Source organism: Coregonus lavaretus (genome assembly GCF_964263955.1).
Source record: "Coregonus lavaretus genome assembly, contig: HAP1_SCAFFOLD_4983, whole genome shotgun sequence".
NCBI classification, from domain to species: Eukaryota; Metazoa; Chordata; class Actinopteri; order Salmoniformes; family Salmonidae; genus Coregonus; species Coregonus lavaretus.
In genome coordinates, this window is record NW_028157514.1 from 1 (window position 1) to 19915 (window position 19915).

The 19915-nt window shown below is 47.2% G+C and overlaps 1 protein-coding gene across 1 annotated transcript; it reads left to right on the forward strand.

Annotated features, from left to right (window-relative positions):
• Nucleotides 1-132: 132 nt before the first annotated feature.
• On the forward strand, nucleotides 133-13037 carry LOC311125348 (bifunctional heparan sulfate N-deacetylase/N-sulfotransferase 4-like; the record flags this gene model as incomplete). The annotated part of the gene is made up of 8 exons (XM_084199399.1): nucleotides 133-315; nucleotides 2219-2315; nucleotides 6385-6508; nucleotides 6867-7041; nucleotides 8422-8592; nucleotides 10800-10909; nucleotides 11413-11512; nucleotides 12918-13037. Coding segments are annotated over 8 exons (1080 nt in total), but the record flags the coding sequence as incomplete, so codon positions are not given.
• Between the last annotated feature and the right edge of the window lie 6878 nt (nucleotides 13038-19915).

Genomic DNA, 19915 nt, shown 5'->3' on the forward strand with positions numbered 1-19915 from the left:
TTCAGATCAGTGTGTTCATGACCCACCTGTCTAACTACGGTAACGTGTGTGTGTGTGTGTGTGTGTGTGTGTGTGTGTGTGTGTGTGTGTGTGTGTGTGTGTGTGTGTGTGTGTGTGTGTGTGTCTCTTCAGATCAGTGTGTTCATGACCCACCTGTCTAACTATGGTAATGATCGTCTGGGTCTGTACACCTTCCTTCACCTGGCTGACTTCATCTCTACCTGGACACACCTCCAGCTAGACACTCTACCTCCTCTACAGCTGGCCCAGAGATACTTCACCCTGTTCCCCCAGCAGAGACAGCCTCTCTGGCAGGTAACCCCCTGACCTCCTCTACAACTGGCCCAGAGATACTTCACCCTGTTCCCCCAGCAGAGACAGCCTCTCTGGCAGGTAACCCCCTGACCTCCTCTACAGCTGGCCCAGAGATACTTCACCCTGTTCCCCCAGCAGAGACAGCCTCTCTGGCAGGTAACCCCCTGACCTCCTCTACAGCTGGCCCAGAGATACTTCACCCTGTTCCCCCAGCAGAGACAGCCTCTCTGGCAGGTAACCCCCTGACCTCCTCTACAGCTGGCCCAGAGATACTTCACCCTGTTCCCCCAGCAGAGACAGCCTCTCTGGCAGGTAACCCCCTGACCTCCTCTACAGCTGGCCCAGAGATACTTCACCCTGTTCCCCCAGCAGAGACAGCCTCTCTGGCAGGTAACCCCCTGACCTCCTCTACAGCTGGCCCAGAGATACTTCACCCTGTTCCCCCAGCAGAGACAGCCTCTCTGGCAGGTAACCCCCTGACCTCCTCTACAGCTGGCCCAGAGATACTTCACCCTATTCCCCCAGCAGAGACAGCCTCTCTGGCAGGTAACCCCCTGACCTCCTCTACAGCTGGCCCAGAGATACTTCACCCTGTTCCCCCAGCAGAGACAGCCTCTCTGGCAGGTAACCCCCTGACCTCCTCTACAGCTGGCCCAGAGATACTTCACCCTGTTCCCCCAGCAGAGACAGCCTCTCTGGCAGGTAACCCCCTGACCTCCTCTACAGCTGGCCCAGAGATACTTCACCCTGTTCCCCCAGCAGAGACAGCCTCTCTGGCAGGTAACCCCCTGACCTCCTCTACAACTGGCCCAGAGATACTTCACCCTGTTCCCCCAGCAGAGACAGCCTCTCTGGCAGGTAACCCCCTGACCTCCTCTACAGCTGGCCCAGAGATACTTCACCCTGTTCCCCCAGCAGAGACAGCCTCTCTGGCAGGTAACCCCCTGATCTCCTCTACAGCTGGCCCAGAGATACTTCACCCTGTTCCCCCAGCAGAGACAGCCTCTCTGGCAGGTAACCCCCTGACCTCCTCTACAGCTGGCCCAGAGATACTTCACCCTGTTCCCCCAGCAGAGACAGCCTCTCTGGCAGGTAACCCCCTGACCTCCTCTACAGCTGGCCCAGAGATACTTCACCCTGTTCCCCCAGCAGAGACAGCCTCTCTGGCAGGTAACCCCCTGACCTCCTCTACAGCTGGCCCAGAGATACTTCACCCTGTTCCCCCAGCAGAGACAGCCTCTCTGGCAGGTAACCCCCTGACCTCCTCTACAACTGGCCCAGAGATACTTCACCCTGTTCCCCCAGCAGAGACAGCCTCTCTGGCAGGTAACCCCCTGACCTCCTCTACAGCTGGCCCAGAGATACTTCACCCTGTTCCCCCAGCAGAGACAGCCTCTCTGGCAGGTAACCCCCTGACCTCCTCTACAGCTGGCCCAGAGATACTTCACCCTGTTCCCCCAGCAGAGACAGCCTCTCTGGCAGGTAACCCCCTGACCTCCTCTACAGCTGGCCCAGAGATACTTCACCCTGTTCCCCCAGCAGAGACAGCCTCTCTGGCAGGTAACCCCCTGACCTCCTCTACAACTGGCCCAGAGATACTTCACCCTGTTCCCCCAGCAGAGACAGCCTCTCTGGCAGGTAACCCCCTGACCTCCTCTACAGCTGGCCCAGAGATACTTCACCCTGTTCCCCCAGCAGAGACAGCCTCTCTGGCAGGTAACCCCCTGACCTCCTCTACAACTGGCCCAGAGATACTTCACCCTGTTCCCCCAGCAGAGACAGCCTCTCTAACCCCCTGACCTCCTCTACAACTGGCCCAGAGATACTTCACCCTGTTCCCCCCAGCAGAGACAGCCTCTCTGGCAGGTGTGTGTTGACAGCGCGTGTCTCTGTCTCCCCGTAGAACCCGTGTGATGACAAGAGGCACAGAGACATCTGGTCCAAGGAGAAGACCTGTGATAGGCTGCCCAAGTTCCTGGTCATCGGACCACAGAAGACAGGTACGTACACACACACACACGTTAGACAGAGAGACAGAGAGACAGAGAGCGAGACAGAGACAGAGAGACAGCAAGAGAGAAGAGACAGAGAGAGAGAGAGAGAGAGACAGAGAGACAGAGACAGAGACAGAGACAGAGAAAAGAGACAAAGAGAGACAGAGAGAGACAGAGACAGAGAGAAGAGACAGAGAGAGACAGAGAGAGACAGAGAGAGAGACAGAGACAGAGAGAGGAGACAGTGCATTAACTCCTTTAGTCCGATGAAGCCAGTGGTCTGGTTGTGTTGCTTCTCCTTTAGACTGCTCAGCTCCCTGAGACAGACAGACAGACAGCATTAGTACATACACACACTGGAATACACACACTGGAATACACACACTGGAATACACACACTGGAATACACACACTGGAATACACACACTAGTGATGCACGGGTTGACTCATAACCTTTAGTCCCCACAGTTATATCCGCAGGGCGGCTTTAATAAGAGAAAACAATGCATTAAAAAATCCATAAATGTACCATTCTTGTGCAATTTCTATCTAAGGGCTACATTGAGGTTTTTCTTGCATCATTTTTTATCTGGCATTAGTGCGTCAGGCTGAGCTTTAGGGTCCAACTGTATGTAAAATACACGCCGATCGCCAAATGCTTTTTGGGAACTTGGGCAGAAAGAGGACAATGTCGGGAGTTTAATTCAATAAGAGAAAATTTGTGAAATGGAGAGTTGAAAATAAAGTAATGTTTGGGAAAGATTTGGTGAAAGTGTTAAAAAAGGATGATAGCAGTGTCTGCTATGTTATGTGTGATGATTGTGAGGCTCTATACAAATTAGACAGTCACAAGACGGGGACTTCAAATAGGCCTGTGGCAGGTCAAGGGAACTGTAGCCTACTGTTCAGATGGGTTAAATGGAAACTGACATCTGGACACTGACTATAGGTCTGTAACCTCTCACATAGCCTTCACTGTCTCTCTCTCTCGCTCTGTTTCTCTCTTGACTTCTCCTTCACTGTCTCTCTCTCTCTCTCTGTTTCTCTCTCTCTTGACTTCTTCACTGTCTCTCTCTGTCTCTATCTCTGTTTCTCTCTCTCTTGACTTCTCCTTCACAGTCTCTCTCTCTCTCTCTCTCTCTCTCTCTCGGTTTCTCTCTCTTGACCTCTCCTTCACTGTCTCTCTGTCTCGCTCTGTTTCTCTCTCTCTCTCTCGACTTCTCCTTCACTGTCTCTCTGTCTCTCTCTCTGTTTCTCTCTCTCGACTTCTCCTTCACTGTCTCTCTTTCTCTCTCTCTGTTTCTCTCTCTCTTGACTTCTCCTTCACTGTCTCTCTGTCTCTCTCTCTGTTTCTCTCTCTCGACTTCTCCTTCAATGTCTCTCTTTCTCGCTCTGTTTCTCTCCCTCTAGACTTCTCCTTCACTGTCTCTCTATGTCTCTCTCTCTCTCTTTCTCTCTTGACCTCTCCTTCACTGTCTCTCTCTGTTCACCTGGTGAGAGATTGCAGAGAAAAGAGAGAAAGCGAGAGAGAGAGAAACAGATAGAAACAGAGAGAGAGAAACACACAGAGAGAGAGACTCGGTGCATCAGTGTTGATTGGTGCCAAATGTTTCTTCCTCATTAGATACTGAACCCTGCAGCCACACACAAACACACACACACACACACACACTCCTCTGACCTATAGTAACCCCCAGTGTTCCCCTGATGGACAGAATCCTCTGACCTATAGTAACCCCCAGTGTTCCCTGATGGACAGACTGACCTATAGTAACCCCCAGTGTTCCCCTGATGGACAGACTCCTCTGACCTATAGTAACCCCCAGTGTTCCCTGATGGACAGACTCCTCTGACCTATAGTAACCCCCAGTGTTCCCTGATGGACAGAATCCTCTGACCTATAGTAACCCCCAGTGTTCCCTGATGGACAGAATCCTCTAACCTATAGTAACCCCCAGTGTTCCCTGATGGACAGAATCCTCTGACCTATAGTAACCCCCAGTGTTCCCCTGATGGACAGACTCCTCTGACCTATAGTAACCCCCAGTGTTCCCTGATGGACAGAATCCTCTAACCTATAGTAACCCCCAGTGTTCCCTGATGGACAGAATCCTCTGACCTATAGTAACCCCCAGTGTTCCCTGATGGACAGAATCCTCTGACCTATAGTAACCCCCAGTGTTCCCTGATGGACAGAATCCTCTGACCTATAGTAACCCCCAGTGTTCCCTGATGGACAGACTGACCTATAGTAACCCCCAGTGTTCCCTGATGGACAGAATCCTCTGACCTATAGTAACCCCCAGTGTTCCCCTGATGGACAGACTCCTCTGACCTATAGTAACCCCCAGTGTTCCCTGATGGACAGAATCCTCTGACCTATAGTAACCCCCAGTGTTCCCCTGATGGACAGAATCCTCTGACCTATAGTAACCCCCAGTGTTCCCTGATGGACAGAATCCTCTGACCTATAGTAACCCCCAGTGTTCCCTGATGGACAGAATCCTCTGACCTATAGTAACCCCCAGTGTTCCCTGATGGACAGAATCCTCTGACCTATAGTAACCCCCAGTGTTCCCTGATGGACAGACTGACCTATAGTAACCCCCAGTGTTCCCTGATGGACAGAATCCTCTGACCTATAGTAACCCCCAGTGTTCCCCTGATGGACAGACTCCTCTGACCTATAGTAACCCCCAGTGTTCCCTGATGGACAGAATCCTCTGACCTATAGTAACCCCCAGTGTTCCCTGATGGACAGAATCCTCTGACCTATAGTAACCCCCAGTGTTCCCTGATGGACAGACTGACCTATAGTAACCCCCAGTGTTCCCTGATGGACAGAATCCTCTGACCTATAGTAACCCCCAGTGTTCCCTGATGGACAGAATCCTCTGACCTATAGTAACCCCCAGTGTTCCCCTGATGGACAGAATCCTCTGACCTATAGTAACCCCCAGTGTTCCCTGATGGACAGAATCCTCTGACCTATAGTAACCCCCAGTGTTCCCCTGATGGACAGACTCCTCTGACCTATAGTAACCCCCAGTGTTCCCTGATGGACAGAATCCTCTGACCTATAGTAACCCCCAGTGTTCCCCTGATGGACAGAATCCTCTGACCTATAGTAACCCCCAGTGTTCCCCTGATGGACAGAATCCTCTGACCTATAGTAACCCCCAGTGTTCCCTGATGGACAGAATCCTCTGACCTATAGTAACCCCCAGTGTTCCCCTGATGGACAGACTCCTCTGACCTATAGTAACCCCCAGTGTTCCCTGATGGACAGAATCCTCTGACCTATAGTAACCCCCAGTGTTCCCCTGATGGACAGAATCCTCTGACCTATAGTAACCCCCAGTGTTCCCTGATGGACAGAATCCTCTGACCTATAGTAACCCCCAGTGTTCCCCTGATGGACAGAATCCTCTGACCTATAGTAACCCCCAGTGTTCCCTGATGGACAGACTGACCTATAGTAACCCCCAGTGTTCCCTGATGGACAGACTGACCTATAGTAACCCCCAGTGTTCCCTGATGGACAGAATCCTCTGACCTATAGTAACCCCCAGTGTTCCCTGATGGACAGACTGACCTATAGTAACCCCCAGTGTTCCCTGATGGACAGACTGACCTATAGTAACCCCCAGTGTTCCCTGATGGACAGAATCCTCTGACCTATAGTAACCCCCAGTGTTCCCTGATGGACAGACTGACCTATAGTAACCCCCAGTGTTCCCTGATGGACAGACTGACCTATAGTAACCCCCAGTGTTCCCTGATGGACAGAATCCTCTGACCTATAGTAACCCCCAGTGTTCCCTGATGGACAGACTGACCTATAGTAACCCCCAGTGTTCCCTGATGGACAGACTGACCTATAGTAACCCCCAGTGTTCCCTGATGGACAGAATCCTCTGACCTATAGTAACCCCCAGTGTTCCCTGATGGACAGACTGACCTATAGTAACCCCCAGTGTTCCCTGATGGACAGAATCTTCCGTTTTTTTATCCTGAATGATGGACTGATTTCTCTCCTCTTTTCCTGAATAATGGACTGATTCCTCTTCTCCAGGAACGACGGCCCTCTCTCTCTTCCTCCTTATGCATCCTTCCATCTCTAGTAGCTTCCCCGGCCCCAGGACATACGGAGAGGTCCAGTTCTTCAACACTAACAACTACCTCCAGGGAATAGACTGGTAATCTATGTTATTATATATCTATGATCCAACTACCACCAGGGAATAGACTGGTAATCTATGTTATTATAGATCTATGATCCAACTACCACCAGGGAATAGACTGGTAATCTATGTTATCATATTATCTATGATACATCAAGTTTCATCAAGTCATTGTAAAAATAGTCACGTTACCGTGGAAACGGTCTGAATCATGTGTCTTGTCTTTTTGATCTGAATGCCAAGTCTTTAGTCAAGCCGTTCTACAACACAACATCTCTCTCCTTATGCAGCTGTTGATCTGAACCAGGCTTTAGAATGTCCTTCTCTCTCTCTCCCCCTCTCCTCCCTCCCTCCCTCCCTTCCTCCCGTCTAGGTATATGGAGTTGTTCCCGCTCCCGTCTAATGTCACCAGTGACTTCCTGTTTGAGAAGAGCTCCGCCTACTTCCCCTCTGAAGACGCTCCTCGCCGCGCTGCCGCCCTGCTGCCTAAAGCCAAGATCCTGACCATGTTGATCAACCCCTCAGACAGGGCTTATAACTGGTACCAGGTACACACAGACACAGACCATAACACACACTCCTATTCAACTACACACAGACACAGACCATAACACACACTCCTATTCAACTACACACAGACACAGGCCGTAACACACACCTGACCATGTTGATCAACCCCTCAGAGAGGGCTTATAACTGGTACCAGGTACACCCAGACACAGACCATAACACACACCTGACCATGTTGGTACCAGGTACACACAGACACAGGCCGTAACACACACTCCTATTCAACTACACAGAGACACAGACCATAACACACACTCCTATTCAACTACACAGAGACACAGACCATAACACACACTCCTATTCAACTCATGAGTTGAATTTGGAATTGAATTGGCCAAACCCCACAAGATGTAGAATTTGAGTTTGAGTTTGAGTTTGAGTGACAGCAAGTAGAATTAAATGAAATTGCACTCAGTAACAGAAGATGGGAGTTTTATTGAATCAGGCAGGTCACACTTCCAGAAACCAAACAATATATTACTTCTCTCTGAAAACAATGTTTATATTCTCTTTTAACCTGTGCTTAGAATAGACCATTATATATTTCCAACAACCATTTCATTTGGTTGGCTTCTTTTTCCAAGGCTTTAGGGTCAACTTGAGGTTTAACATTTACATTTACATTTACGTCATTTAGCAGACGCTCTTATCCAGAGCGACTTACAAATAGGAACAAATGCATTCTGGGAAATGTAGTATTCCCCCCCATATTGAACAAAATGTCAGTGATTAATGAAATGTAACAACGTCAAATATTCACATGCAGGTTTTGTCAACTGTTTCATCAATATTTGATCTGCGTGTTTAAAACGACACTTTTGATGTTTTATGTACAAAATGTACACTGAGTGTACAAAACATTAGGAACACCTGCTCTTTCCATGACATAGACTGACCAGGTGAAAGCTGTGATCCCTTATTGATGTCACTTGTTAAATCCACTTCAATCAGTGTAGATGAAGGGGAGGAGACTGGTTAAAGAAGGATTTTTAAGCCTTGAGACATGGATTGTGTATGTGTGCCATTCAGAGGGTGAATATTTTGGTAGTAGGCACACCGGTTTGAGTGTGTAAAGAACTGCAACGCTGCTGGGTTTTTCACGCTCAACAGTTTCCTGTGTGTATCAAGAATGGTCCACCACACAAAGGACAAACTGTGGGAAGCATTGGAGTCAACATGGGCCAGCATCCCTGTGGAACGCTTTCGACACCCTGTCTCTGTGTGTGTGTGTGTGTGTGTGTGTGTGTGTGTGTGTGTGTGTGTGTGTGTGTGTGTGTCTGTGTGTGTGTGTGTGTGTGTGTCTGTGTGTGTGTGTGTGTGTGTGTGTGTGTCTATCTAACTCTGTCTGTGTATTTCAGCACCAGAAGGCCCATGAGGACAGCACTGCGTCCAGGTTCTCTTTCTATGACGTTATCAGCGCGCAACGCGGGGCGCCGGCCGACATCCGATCCCTCCAGAACCGTTGTCTTACACCAGGACTCTACCATACACACCTGGAGAGATGGCTAACCCACTACCCTGTTAACCAGGTACACACCAGGACTCCACTATAACACCTGGAGAGATGGTTAACACACTACCCTGTTAACCAGGTACACACCAGGACTCCACCATACACACCTGGAGAGATGGTTAACACACTACCCTGTTAACCAGGTACACACCAGGACTCCACTATAACACCTAGAGAGATGGTTAACACACTACCCTGTTAACCAGGTACACACCAGGACTCCACTATAACACCTGGAGAGATGGTTAACACACTACCCTGTTAACCAGGTACACACCAGGACTCCACTATAACACCTGGAGAGATGGTTAACACACTACCCTGTTAACCAGGTACACACCAGGACTCCACTATAACACCTGGAGAGATGGTTAACACACTACCCTGTTAACCAGGTACACACCAGGACTCCACTATAACACCTGGAGAGATGGTTAACACACTACCCTGTTAACCAGGTACACACACCAGGACTCTACCATACACACCTGGAGAGATGGTTAACACACTACCCTGTTAACCAGGTACACACCAGGACTCCACTATAACACCTGGAGAGATGGTTAACACACTACCCTGTTAACCAGGTACACACCAGGACTCCACTATAACACCTGGAGAGATGGTTAACACACTACCCTGTTAACCAGGTACACACCAGGACTCCACTATAACACCTGGAGAGATGGTTAACACACTACCCTGTTAACCAGGTACACACCAGGACTCCACTATAACACCTAGAGAGATGGTTAACACACTACCCTGTTAACCAGGTACACACCAGGACTCCACTATAACACCTGGAGAGATGGTTAACACACTACCCTGTTAACCAGGTACACACCAGGACTCAATACCTCTTCAACAGAACATGCCAGGATTATAGAAAATAGCATATTCTGAATCAGCTGACCATAGTGAACCAGTTACACCCCTTGTTTTTCCAATCCATTGTCGTATTTCCTTTTTGGAGGTGAAATGTAACTTAAATGTTGCTCTGTTCCGCTCAGAGGGCTTAAGGGACCCTCTTAAAACTGCAACGCCTACTTTTGCATGTTAATGAAAAAAATGTCAATAGCTTCTTAACCACATGACATGTAGATAATGAAATTACATGAAAAATATTTCCTTGAAACTAATAACTTCCCACCCTACGTCACTTGGACTTCACCTCTACAATCCACTGCAATTACTTTAGGATTTGTTTACTTTTTTTCAGGAAGATTAGCCGCTGCATGTGCAACATCTAATAGGGACCTTAATAAACAGACGTGTAACATCTAATAGGAACCATAATAAACAGACGTGCAACATCTAATAGGAACCCTAATAAACAGACGTGTAACATCTAATAGGAACCCTAATAAACAGACGTGTAACATCTAATAGGAACCCTAATAAACAGACGTGTAACATCTAATAGGGACCCTAATAAACAGACGTGTAGCATCTAATAGGAACCCTAATAAACAGACGTGTAACATCTAATAGGGACCCTAATAAACAGACGTGTAACATCTAATAGGGACCCAAATAAACAGACGTGTAACATCTAATAGGAACCCTAATAAACAGACGTGTAACATCTAATAGGAACCCTAATAAACAGACGTGTAACATCTAATAGGGACCCTAATAAACAGACGTGTAACATCTAATAGGGACCCTAATAAACAGACGTGTAACATCTAATAGGAACCCTAATAAACAGACGTGTAACATCTAATAGGAACCCTAATAAACAGACGTGTAACATCTAATAGGGACCCTAATAAACAGACGTGTAACATCTAATAGGAACCCTAATAAACAGACGTGTAACATCTAATAGGAACCCTAATAAACAGACGTGTAACATCTAATAGGAACCCTAATAAACAGACGTGTATTGTAATGTACTAACATGTTGACTGTGTGTAGTATGTTGTAGTAATGTGTGTGTGTGTGTGTGTGTGTCTGTGTGTGTGTGTGTGTGTGTCTGTGTGTGTGTGTGTGTGTGTGTGTGTGTGTGTGTGTGTGTGTGTCTGTGTGTGTGTGTGTGTGTGTGTGTCTGTGTGTGTGTGTGTGTGTGTGTGTGTGTGTCTGTGTGTGTGTGTGTGTCTGTGTGTCTGTGTCTGTGTGTGTGTGTCTGTGTCTGTGTGTGTGTGTGTGTGTGTGTGTGTGTGTGTGTGTGTGTGTGTCTGTGTGTGTGTGTGTGTGTGTGTGTGTGTGTGTGTGTAGCTGATGGTTCTGGATGGACAGCAGTTGAGGAGAGATCCAGCTGCGGTGATGGATGAGGTCCAGAAGTTCCTAGGAGTTACTCCTCATTACAACTATTCACAGACTCTCACGTACGTCACACACACACACACACACACACACACACACACACACACACACACACACACACACACACTACACTCTCTACTCACAGACTCTCACGTACGTCACACACACACACACACACACACACACACACACACTACACTCTCTACTCACGTAACAATCTGACTGATATTTCACATTAGAGATTTTTCTGTTTTTTTTTTCTTTAAAAACATTGGGTTTGATGTTGCTGTGTCGAAATGTGCAAATAAAGTTATACACTACTTTGTATCTCTCTCTCTCTCTCTCACCTCTCTCTCTCTCTCTCTCTCTCTCTCTCACTCTCTCTCTCTCTCTCTCTCTCTCGCTCTCTCGGTCTCTCGGTCTCTCTCTCTCACCGCTCTCTCTCTATCACTACCCCCCTCTCTATCTCTCCCCCACCTCTCTCTCCCCCCCTCTCTTTCTATCCCCCTCTCTCTCTCTCTCCCTCCCACCCCCCCCCCCCCCCCCCTCCCCCCTCTCTGTCCAGGTTTGACCAGCAGAAGGGTTTCTGGTGTCAGCTTTCAGAAGAGGGGAAGACCAAGTGTTTGTGGAGTGAAGGACAGAAATACCCTCCCATGGAACCAGAGGTAACGCACCAAAATACTGACACACGCAACTACAGTCATATCAGAGGCCGCGGTTTTGCCGTGGTGAAATTTCCCACAGGGCTTTGTGCAGGCTGGAAAATGTCAGCCAATCAGATCCTTGCAGGAAGTTATAACCTCATTATGAAACACAAAAACACACACCACACCACATACTACACACACACACCATACCACACACACCATACCACACACACCATACCACACACACCATACCACACACACCATACCACACACACCACGCCACACACACCATACCACACACACACCATACCACACACACCATACCACACACACCATACCACACACACCATACCACACACACCATACCACACACACCATACCACATATACCACACACACCATACCACACACACCATACCATACACACCATACCACACACACCATACCACTTACACCATACCACACACACCATACCACACACACCATACCACTTACACCATACCACACACACCACACACACCATACCACACACACCATACCACATACACCATACCACACACACCATACCACACACACCATACCACACACCATACCACACACACCATACCACTTACACCATACCACTTACACCATACCACACACACCATACCACATACACCATACCACACACACCATACCACACACACCATACCACTTACACCATACCACACACACCATACCACACACACCATACCACACACACCATACCACATATACCACACACACCATACCACACACACCATACCACACACACCATACCACTTACACCATACCACACACACCATACCACACACACCATACCACACACACCATACCACATACACCATACCACACACACCATACCACTTACACCATACCACACACACCATACCACACACACCATACCACACACACCATACCACATACACCATACCACACACACCATACCACACACACCATACCACACACACCATACCACACACACCATGCCACACACCATACCACACACACCATACCACTTACACCATACCACATACACCATACCACACACACCATACCACTTACACCATACCACACACACCATACCACATACACCATACCACATACACCATACCACACACACCATACCACTTACACCATACCACACACACCATACCACACACACCATACCACACACCATACCACATACACCATACCACACACACCATACCACACACACCATGCCACATACACCATGCCACACACACCACACCACACACCGTACCACACACACCATTAACATGTATTTCCAGAGAGAAAGAGGGACACCAATAGAGTGTGGAAGGGAGAGAGGGACAGAAAGAAGATGAATTGAGGATACCCTTTATCTACCCCCCCCCCCCCCCCCCCCCCCCCTCTCTCTCTAGGCACGGTCCTACCTGTCCAGGTATTATCGGGAACCCAACATAGACCTGTCCAAGCTTCTCCACAGACTGGGTCAGCCTCTCCCCTCTTGGCTCAGGGAGGAATTACAGAAGATCAGTTAACAGGGTTAGAGGTTAGGGGTCACCGGCTGGGTCAGCCTCTCCCCTCCTGGCTGAGAGAGGAACTACAGAAGATCAGATAACCTCTAACCCTACCGGCAGCCCAGGTTCAGAGGTCAGGTGTTAAGGGTCGCGGGGACCATTAAGAGGCAGAGGGTCGTGACCTTTCTGTGACCTCCCAACCCTGTGGTGAACCTGAGGATGGAAGAGAGGTCATGAACTCTGAACAATTAACTCTGTCCTGGCATGACCTCACAGAGGAGAAGAGACACCAGAGAACTGATGTATGGATGGATAACTGAACAGATGAATGGATGATCTCTGACCTCTGAGAGAGATTAATGGAGGTTTGCCTGACCTCTGGAACAGAACTGTGTGTTTCAGTTAATGGACTAGAGAGAGAGAGAGGTGGATTGTCATCATATCACCTCTGCGACATCTTGAACACAGACACACAGTGGAACCTCAACACTGTAAAATTTGATTTGATTTGATTTGATTTGACTGTTCTGTTGTAAGACCTGATGATCTGTAGTTGTGGTTCTAGAATGAACTGGAACATAACAGAACTTGGAGCTAAAGCTCAGAGACAGAGATATCCCCAGAGGAACCCAACCAGACACAACACCCTCTATACTCCTGGTTCTGCATCATCATGTAACCAGGAAGTGTAACCAGGAAGTGTGCTGTGGGATCCAAGACCTGTGAGCTAAACCAGTCAGCTCTCTCTCTGTCTGAATGCAACATGTGTCACCCTGTTCCCCACATAGTAGGCCACTACATAGGGACATGGTGCTTTGTGGGACAGAACACTTTTGTAGACTAACCACTCTCATGTATTTGTCATGAACTCGTCTCAAATAAAATAAAATCTAACTTTATCTCATACCTCAGATTTGTCTCATAGACTGATGCCTCAAACTTGTCTCATTCAAATCAAATCAAACTTTATTTAAACATGTTATAGTCAATCCTCCCTGTGTGTCGTTTCATCCCAGTGACACTAGGGCTGGGTCTCAATACGCTGTTGTCAGTAACACTAGGGCTGGGTCTCAATAAGCTGTTGTCAGGAACACTAGGGCTGGGTCTCAATAAGCTGTTGTCAGTAACACTAGGGCTGGGTCTCAATAAGCTGTTATCAGGAACACTAGGGCTGGGTCTCAATAAGCTGTTATCAGGAACACTAGGGCTGGGTCTCAATAAGCTGTTATCAGGAACACTAGGGCTGGGTCTCAATAAGCTGTTGTCAGTAACTCTAGGGCTGGGTCTCAATAAGCTGTTATCAGTAACACTAGGGCTGGGTCTCAATAAGCTGTTATCGGTAGCACTAGGGCTGGGTCTCAATAAGCTGTTATCAGTAACACTAGGGCTGGGTCTCAATAAGCTGTTATCAGTGACACTAGGGCTGAGTCTCAATAAGCTGTTATCAGTAACACTAGGGCTGGGTCTCAATAAGCTGTTATCAGGAACACTAGGGCTGGGTCTCAATAAGCTGTTATCAGGAACACTAGGGCTGGGTCTCAATAAGCTGTTATCAGTAACAAGAGGGCTGGGTCTCAATAAGCTGTTATCAGGAACACTAGGGCTGGGTCTCAGTAAGCTGTTATCAGTAACACTAGGGCTGGGTCTCAATAAGCTGTTATCAGTAACACTAGGGCTGGGTTTCAATAAGCTGTTGTCAGTAACACTAGGGCTGGGTCTCAATAAGCTGTTATCAGTAACACTAGGGCTGGGTCTCAATAAGCTGTTATCAGTAACACTAGGGCTGGGTCTCAATAAGCTGTTGTCAGTAACACTAGGGCTGGGTCTCAATAAGCTGTTATCAGTAACACTAGGGCTGGGTCTCAATAAGCTGTTATCAGTAACACTAGGGCTGGGTCTCAATAAGCTGTTATCAGTAACACTAGGGCTGGGTCTCAATAAGCTGTTATCAGTAACACTAGGGCTGGGTCTCAATAAGCTGTTATCAGTAACACTAGGGCTGGGTCTCAATAAGCTTTCTGATGAACTATCATGACCTGAGAACTAGAGGAATATATTCTATCAGATGCTGCTGCAGTGGGGAATCTACCTGTCTCTTATTACAATCACTTTGGCACTAATTTCAGAACCTTGACGTCATTTTTCAAAACTCTAGTCACAAAACTGTCATTTACATTTTAGCAGACGCTCTTATCCAGAGCGACTTACAGTTAGTGAGGGCATACATTATTTTTTTTACATACTGGCCCCCCGTGGGAATCGAACCCACAACCCTGGTGTTGCAAACGCCATGCTCTACCAACTGAGCTACATCCCTGCCGGCCGTTCCCTCCCCTACCCTGGACCAATTGTGCGCCGCCCCATGGGTCTCCCGGTCGCGGCCGGCTACGACAGAGCCTGGATTCGAACCAGGATCTCTAGTGGCACAGCTAGCACTGCGATGCAGTGCCTTACACCACTTGTAACACATGCTGTCCAATGTTCAAAACATTGCATTGTGCATTCATATCTTTAAAGAAATCTTGCATTTGCACAATCTTTGGTTCAAAAAACATATGTATTGTGAAATACCAATGAAACGTTAATTTAGATCACCCACACGCAAGCAACCGATAGTGTCACTGTGTCATTTTTGTACTACAATATTTAATGATTGTACGAACATAGGTGATGTTTCATTATTGGTACTACATGTAAATACATCCCTGTAAAAGTACTGCAGTGGTAGAGAGAATACTACAGACACAGTGGAATCATTGAACAAAATCTGAAATATATTGCTGAAAAACAATACAGTACTGTAAAACATCAAATGCAGTGTTCCTCAACTTGCTTGCTTGTACTGTAAAAAGCAAAAACATAGGAGTGATTACTGTACTTCTACATTTTCATAAACTCTGTCTTGTGGATTTGGCCACAGGTTCTCATCTACATCACAATGGATGTTTTCATCAGCCAAACATCTTTGAAAAAAACCTTTGGCCATGGCGAATCCAGGCCTGACACTGGTCTGCCGTGATGTCATCGCATGCGTCATCCATGGCCTGGAGAAGAGTGACTTGTTCATGAGGGCGCCTATCATAAACCTTCCATCTCCATGCGGAGAAAAAATTCCTCAAATCGGGTTAAGGAAAGGAGAGTATGGGGGTAAATACAGGGTGGTAAATTGTGCATGGGCCTGAAACCATGCTTGCACCATATGAGCATGGTGGAACCTGACATTATCCCACACAGTGACATAGGTCACGCCATCGGCTCTACAGACCTGATCGAGCTCATCAAGGAAGGTTACAAGGAGAGCTGCATTATATGATCCAATACGAGGTCTGCGTCCCACCACACCATCTTCTGATATAGCCGCACACATGGTAATGTTGGCCCCACGTTGTCCAGGTACTTGGATGGTTGCCCGCTGGCCAATGAAATTCCGACCTCTCCTCCTTGTCTTGGCCAGGTTAAAGCCTGCCTCATCCAAATATATGAATTTGTGATGGTTGTCATCAGCATCCAGCTCCACCACCCTCTAAAAATACATTTTGGAAAGAGATTTACTGATTACTGTACAATGTAGAATTATTAGGGAATTTTATTACAACAGCCATCTTGAAACTGAACATACCTGAACATACTCAGTCCTCATTTGCTTCACTCTGTCTGCATTTCTTTCAAAAGGCACACGGTATAGTTGTTTTAAAGACACCTGGTGCCTTTTCAGCATGCGTGCAATAGTCGGCAAACTTATGGATTCCACATTGTGAAACATGTCTTCATTGTCCAAGATATGCTGTGCTGTTTGTTGCTACTTGGCTACCTGCCAAACTATTCACGTTTTACTTTTAATAAACGTTTAATCAATCTCTGTGTTCAACAAATTTACCAACTTTTTAGTTTTGTCCTCACTCATCTTTTTTCGTTAAACTTTTTCACCCCGGACGTTTTATCCCGAGACAGAAGAGTCATTTTCCTGTGCGTTTTAGCTGCCAACTTTACTTTATTTTCCATCGCAACTTTTTTCCCTTATTCAACTTTTTCACTCCGGACGCTTTATCTGGACATGGTTCGTCAACATCTTCAACAGCCGAAGCTAAGTAGTAACATTAACATGATGTCTTCTAATTGCAGTCGCTGTACTCATAATATACAGGAGAACGATCGCCTTACGGCGAGAATAGCTGTGCTACAAGCCCAGCTTCAGACGCAATCGTTAGGGTAATTTCAGTGTAGGAAAGGAAGAAACAGCGTCTGTGCCACCAGTAAGTACAGACAGTAACGTTAGTATAAATCCCCCCGCACAGTCCCCGCAGCCGGACAACTTTCTCATGGCTTCTGGAGGGAAATACTGTTGGAATGCTCAACCGGTGTCGCTCATTCAGCCGACAGAAACCTTCAACCGGTTTTCCCCATTATGTAGCGAGTCGGAGTCTGAGTCTGAGTCTTCTCTTGTCTCTACTCCTCCCGTTACGGGGTCTGAGACGCCGAAGGCTCCCACCATTAGCTCTGACAAATTGAAAACCCTAGTCATTGGCGACTCCATTACCCGCAGTATTAGACTTAAAACGAATCACCCAGCGATCATACACTGTTTACCAGGGGGCAGGGCTACCGACGTTAAGGCTAATCTAAAGATGGTGCTGGCTAAAGCTAAAACTGGCGAGTGTAGAGAGTATAGAGATATTGTTATCCACGTCGGCACCAACGATGTTAGGATGAAACAGTCAGAGGTCACCAAGTGCAACAAAGCTTCAGCGTGTAAATCAGCTAGAAAGATGTGTCGGCATCGAGTAATTGTCTCTGGCCCCCTCCCAGTTAGGGGAAGTGACGAGCTCTACAGCAGAGTCTCAGCACTCAATCGCTGGTTGAAAACTGTTTTCTGCCCCTCCCAAAAGATAACATTTGTGGATAATTGGCCCTCTTTCTGGGACTCACCCACAAACAGGACCAAGCCTGACCTGCTGAGGAGTGACGGACTCCATCCTAGCTGGAGGGGTGCTCTCCTCTTATCTACCAACATAGATAGGGCTCTAACTCCTCTAGCCCCACAGTGAAATAGGGTGCAGGCCAGGCAGCAGGCTGTTAGCCAACCTGCCAGCTTAGTGGAGTCTGCCAATAGCATAGTCAGTGTAGTCAGCTCAGCCATACCCATTGAGACTGTGTCTGTGCCTCGACCTAGGTTGGGCAAAACTAAACATGGCGGTGTTCACCCTAGCAATCTTATTAGGATAAAGACCTCCTCCATTCCTGCCATTATTGAAAGAGATCGTGATACCTCACATCTCAAAATAGGGTTACTTAATGTTAGATCCCTCACTTCAAAGGCAGTTATAGTCAATGAACTAATCACTGATCATAATCTTGATGTGATTGGCCTGACTGAAACATCAAATCAAATCAAATTTTATTGGTCACATGCGCCGAATACAACAGGTGCAGACATTACAGTGAAATGCTTACTTACAGCCCTTAACCAACAGTGCATTTATTTTAAACAAAAAAAGTAAGAATAAAACAACAACAAAAAAAGTGTTGAGAAAAAAAGAGCAGAAGTAAAAATAAAGTGACAGTAGGGAGACTATATATACAATAGAATAAAGTGACAGTAGGGAGGCTATATATACAGGGGGGTACCGTTGCATAGTCAATGTGCGGGGGCACCGGCTAGTTGAGGTAGTTGAGGTAATATGTACATGTGGGTAGAGTTAAAGTGACTATGCATAAATACTTAACAGAGTAGCAGCAGCGTAAAAAGTATGGGGTGGGGGGGCAGTGCAAATAGTCCGGGTAGCCATGATTAGCTGTTCAGGAGTCTTATGGCTTGGGGGTAGAAGCTGTTGAGAAGTCTTTTGGACCTAGACTTGGCACTCCGGTACCGCTTGCCGTGCGGTAGCAGAGAGAACAGTCTATGACTAGGGTGACTGGAGTCTTTGACAATTTTGAGGGCCTTCCTCTGACACCGCCTGGTATAGAGGTCCTGGATGGCAGGGAGCTTTGCCCCTGTGATGTACTGGGCCGTACGCACTACCCTCTGTAGTGCCTTGCGGTCAGAGGCCAAGCAGTTGCCATACCAGGCGGTGATGCAACCAGTCAGGATGCTCTCGATGGTGCAGCTGTAGAATTTTTTGAGGATCTGAGGACCCATGCCAAATCTTTTTAGTCTCCTGAGGGGGAATAGGCTTAAACATGGCTTAAGCCTGATGAATTTGCTGTGTTAAATGAGGCCTCACCTCCTGGTTACACTAGTGACCATATTCCCCGTGCATCCCGCAAAGGCGGAGGTGTTGCTAACATTTACGATAGCAAATTTCAATTTACAAAAAAAAAAATGGCGTTTTCATCTTTTGAGCTTCTAGTCATGAAATCTATGCAGCCTACTCAATCACTTTTTATAGCTACTGTTTACAGGCCTCCTGGGCCATATACAGCGTTCCTCTCTGAGTTTCCTGAATTCCTATCAGACCTTGTAGTCATAGCAGATCATATTCTAATTTTTGGTGATTTTAATATTCACATGGAGAAGTCCACAGACCCACTCCAAAAGTCTTTCGGAGCCATCATCGACTCAGTGGGTTTTGTCCAACATGTCTCTGGACCTACTCACTGCCACAGTCATACTCTGGACCTAGTTTTGTCCCATGGAATAAATGTTGTAGATCTTAATGTTTTTCCACAAAATCCTGGACTATCGGACCACCATTTTATTACGTTTGCAATCGCAACAAATAATCTGCTCAGACCCCAACCAAGGAGCATCAAAAGTCGTGCTATAAATTCTCAGACAACACAAAAATTCCTTGATGCCCTTCCAGACTCCTTCTGCCTACCCAAGGACGTCAGAGGACAAAAATCAGTTAACCACTTAACTGAGGAACTCAATTTAACCTTGCGCAATACCCTAGATGCAG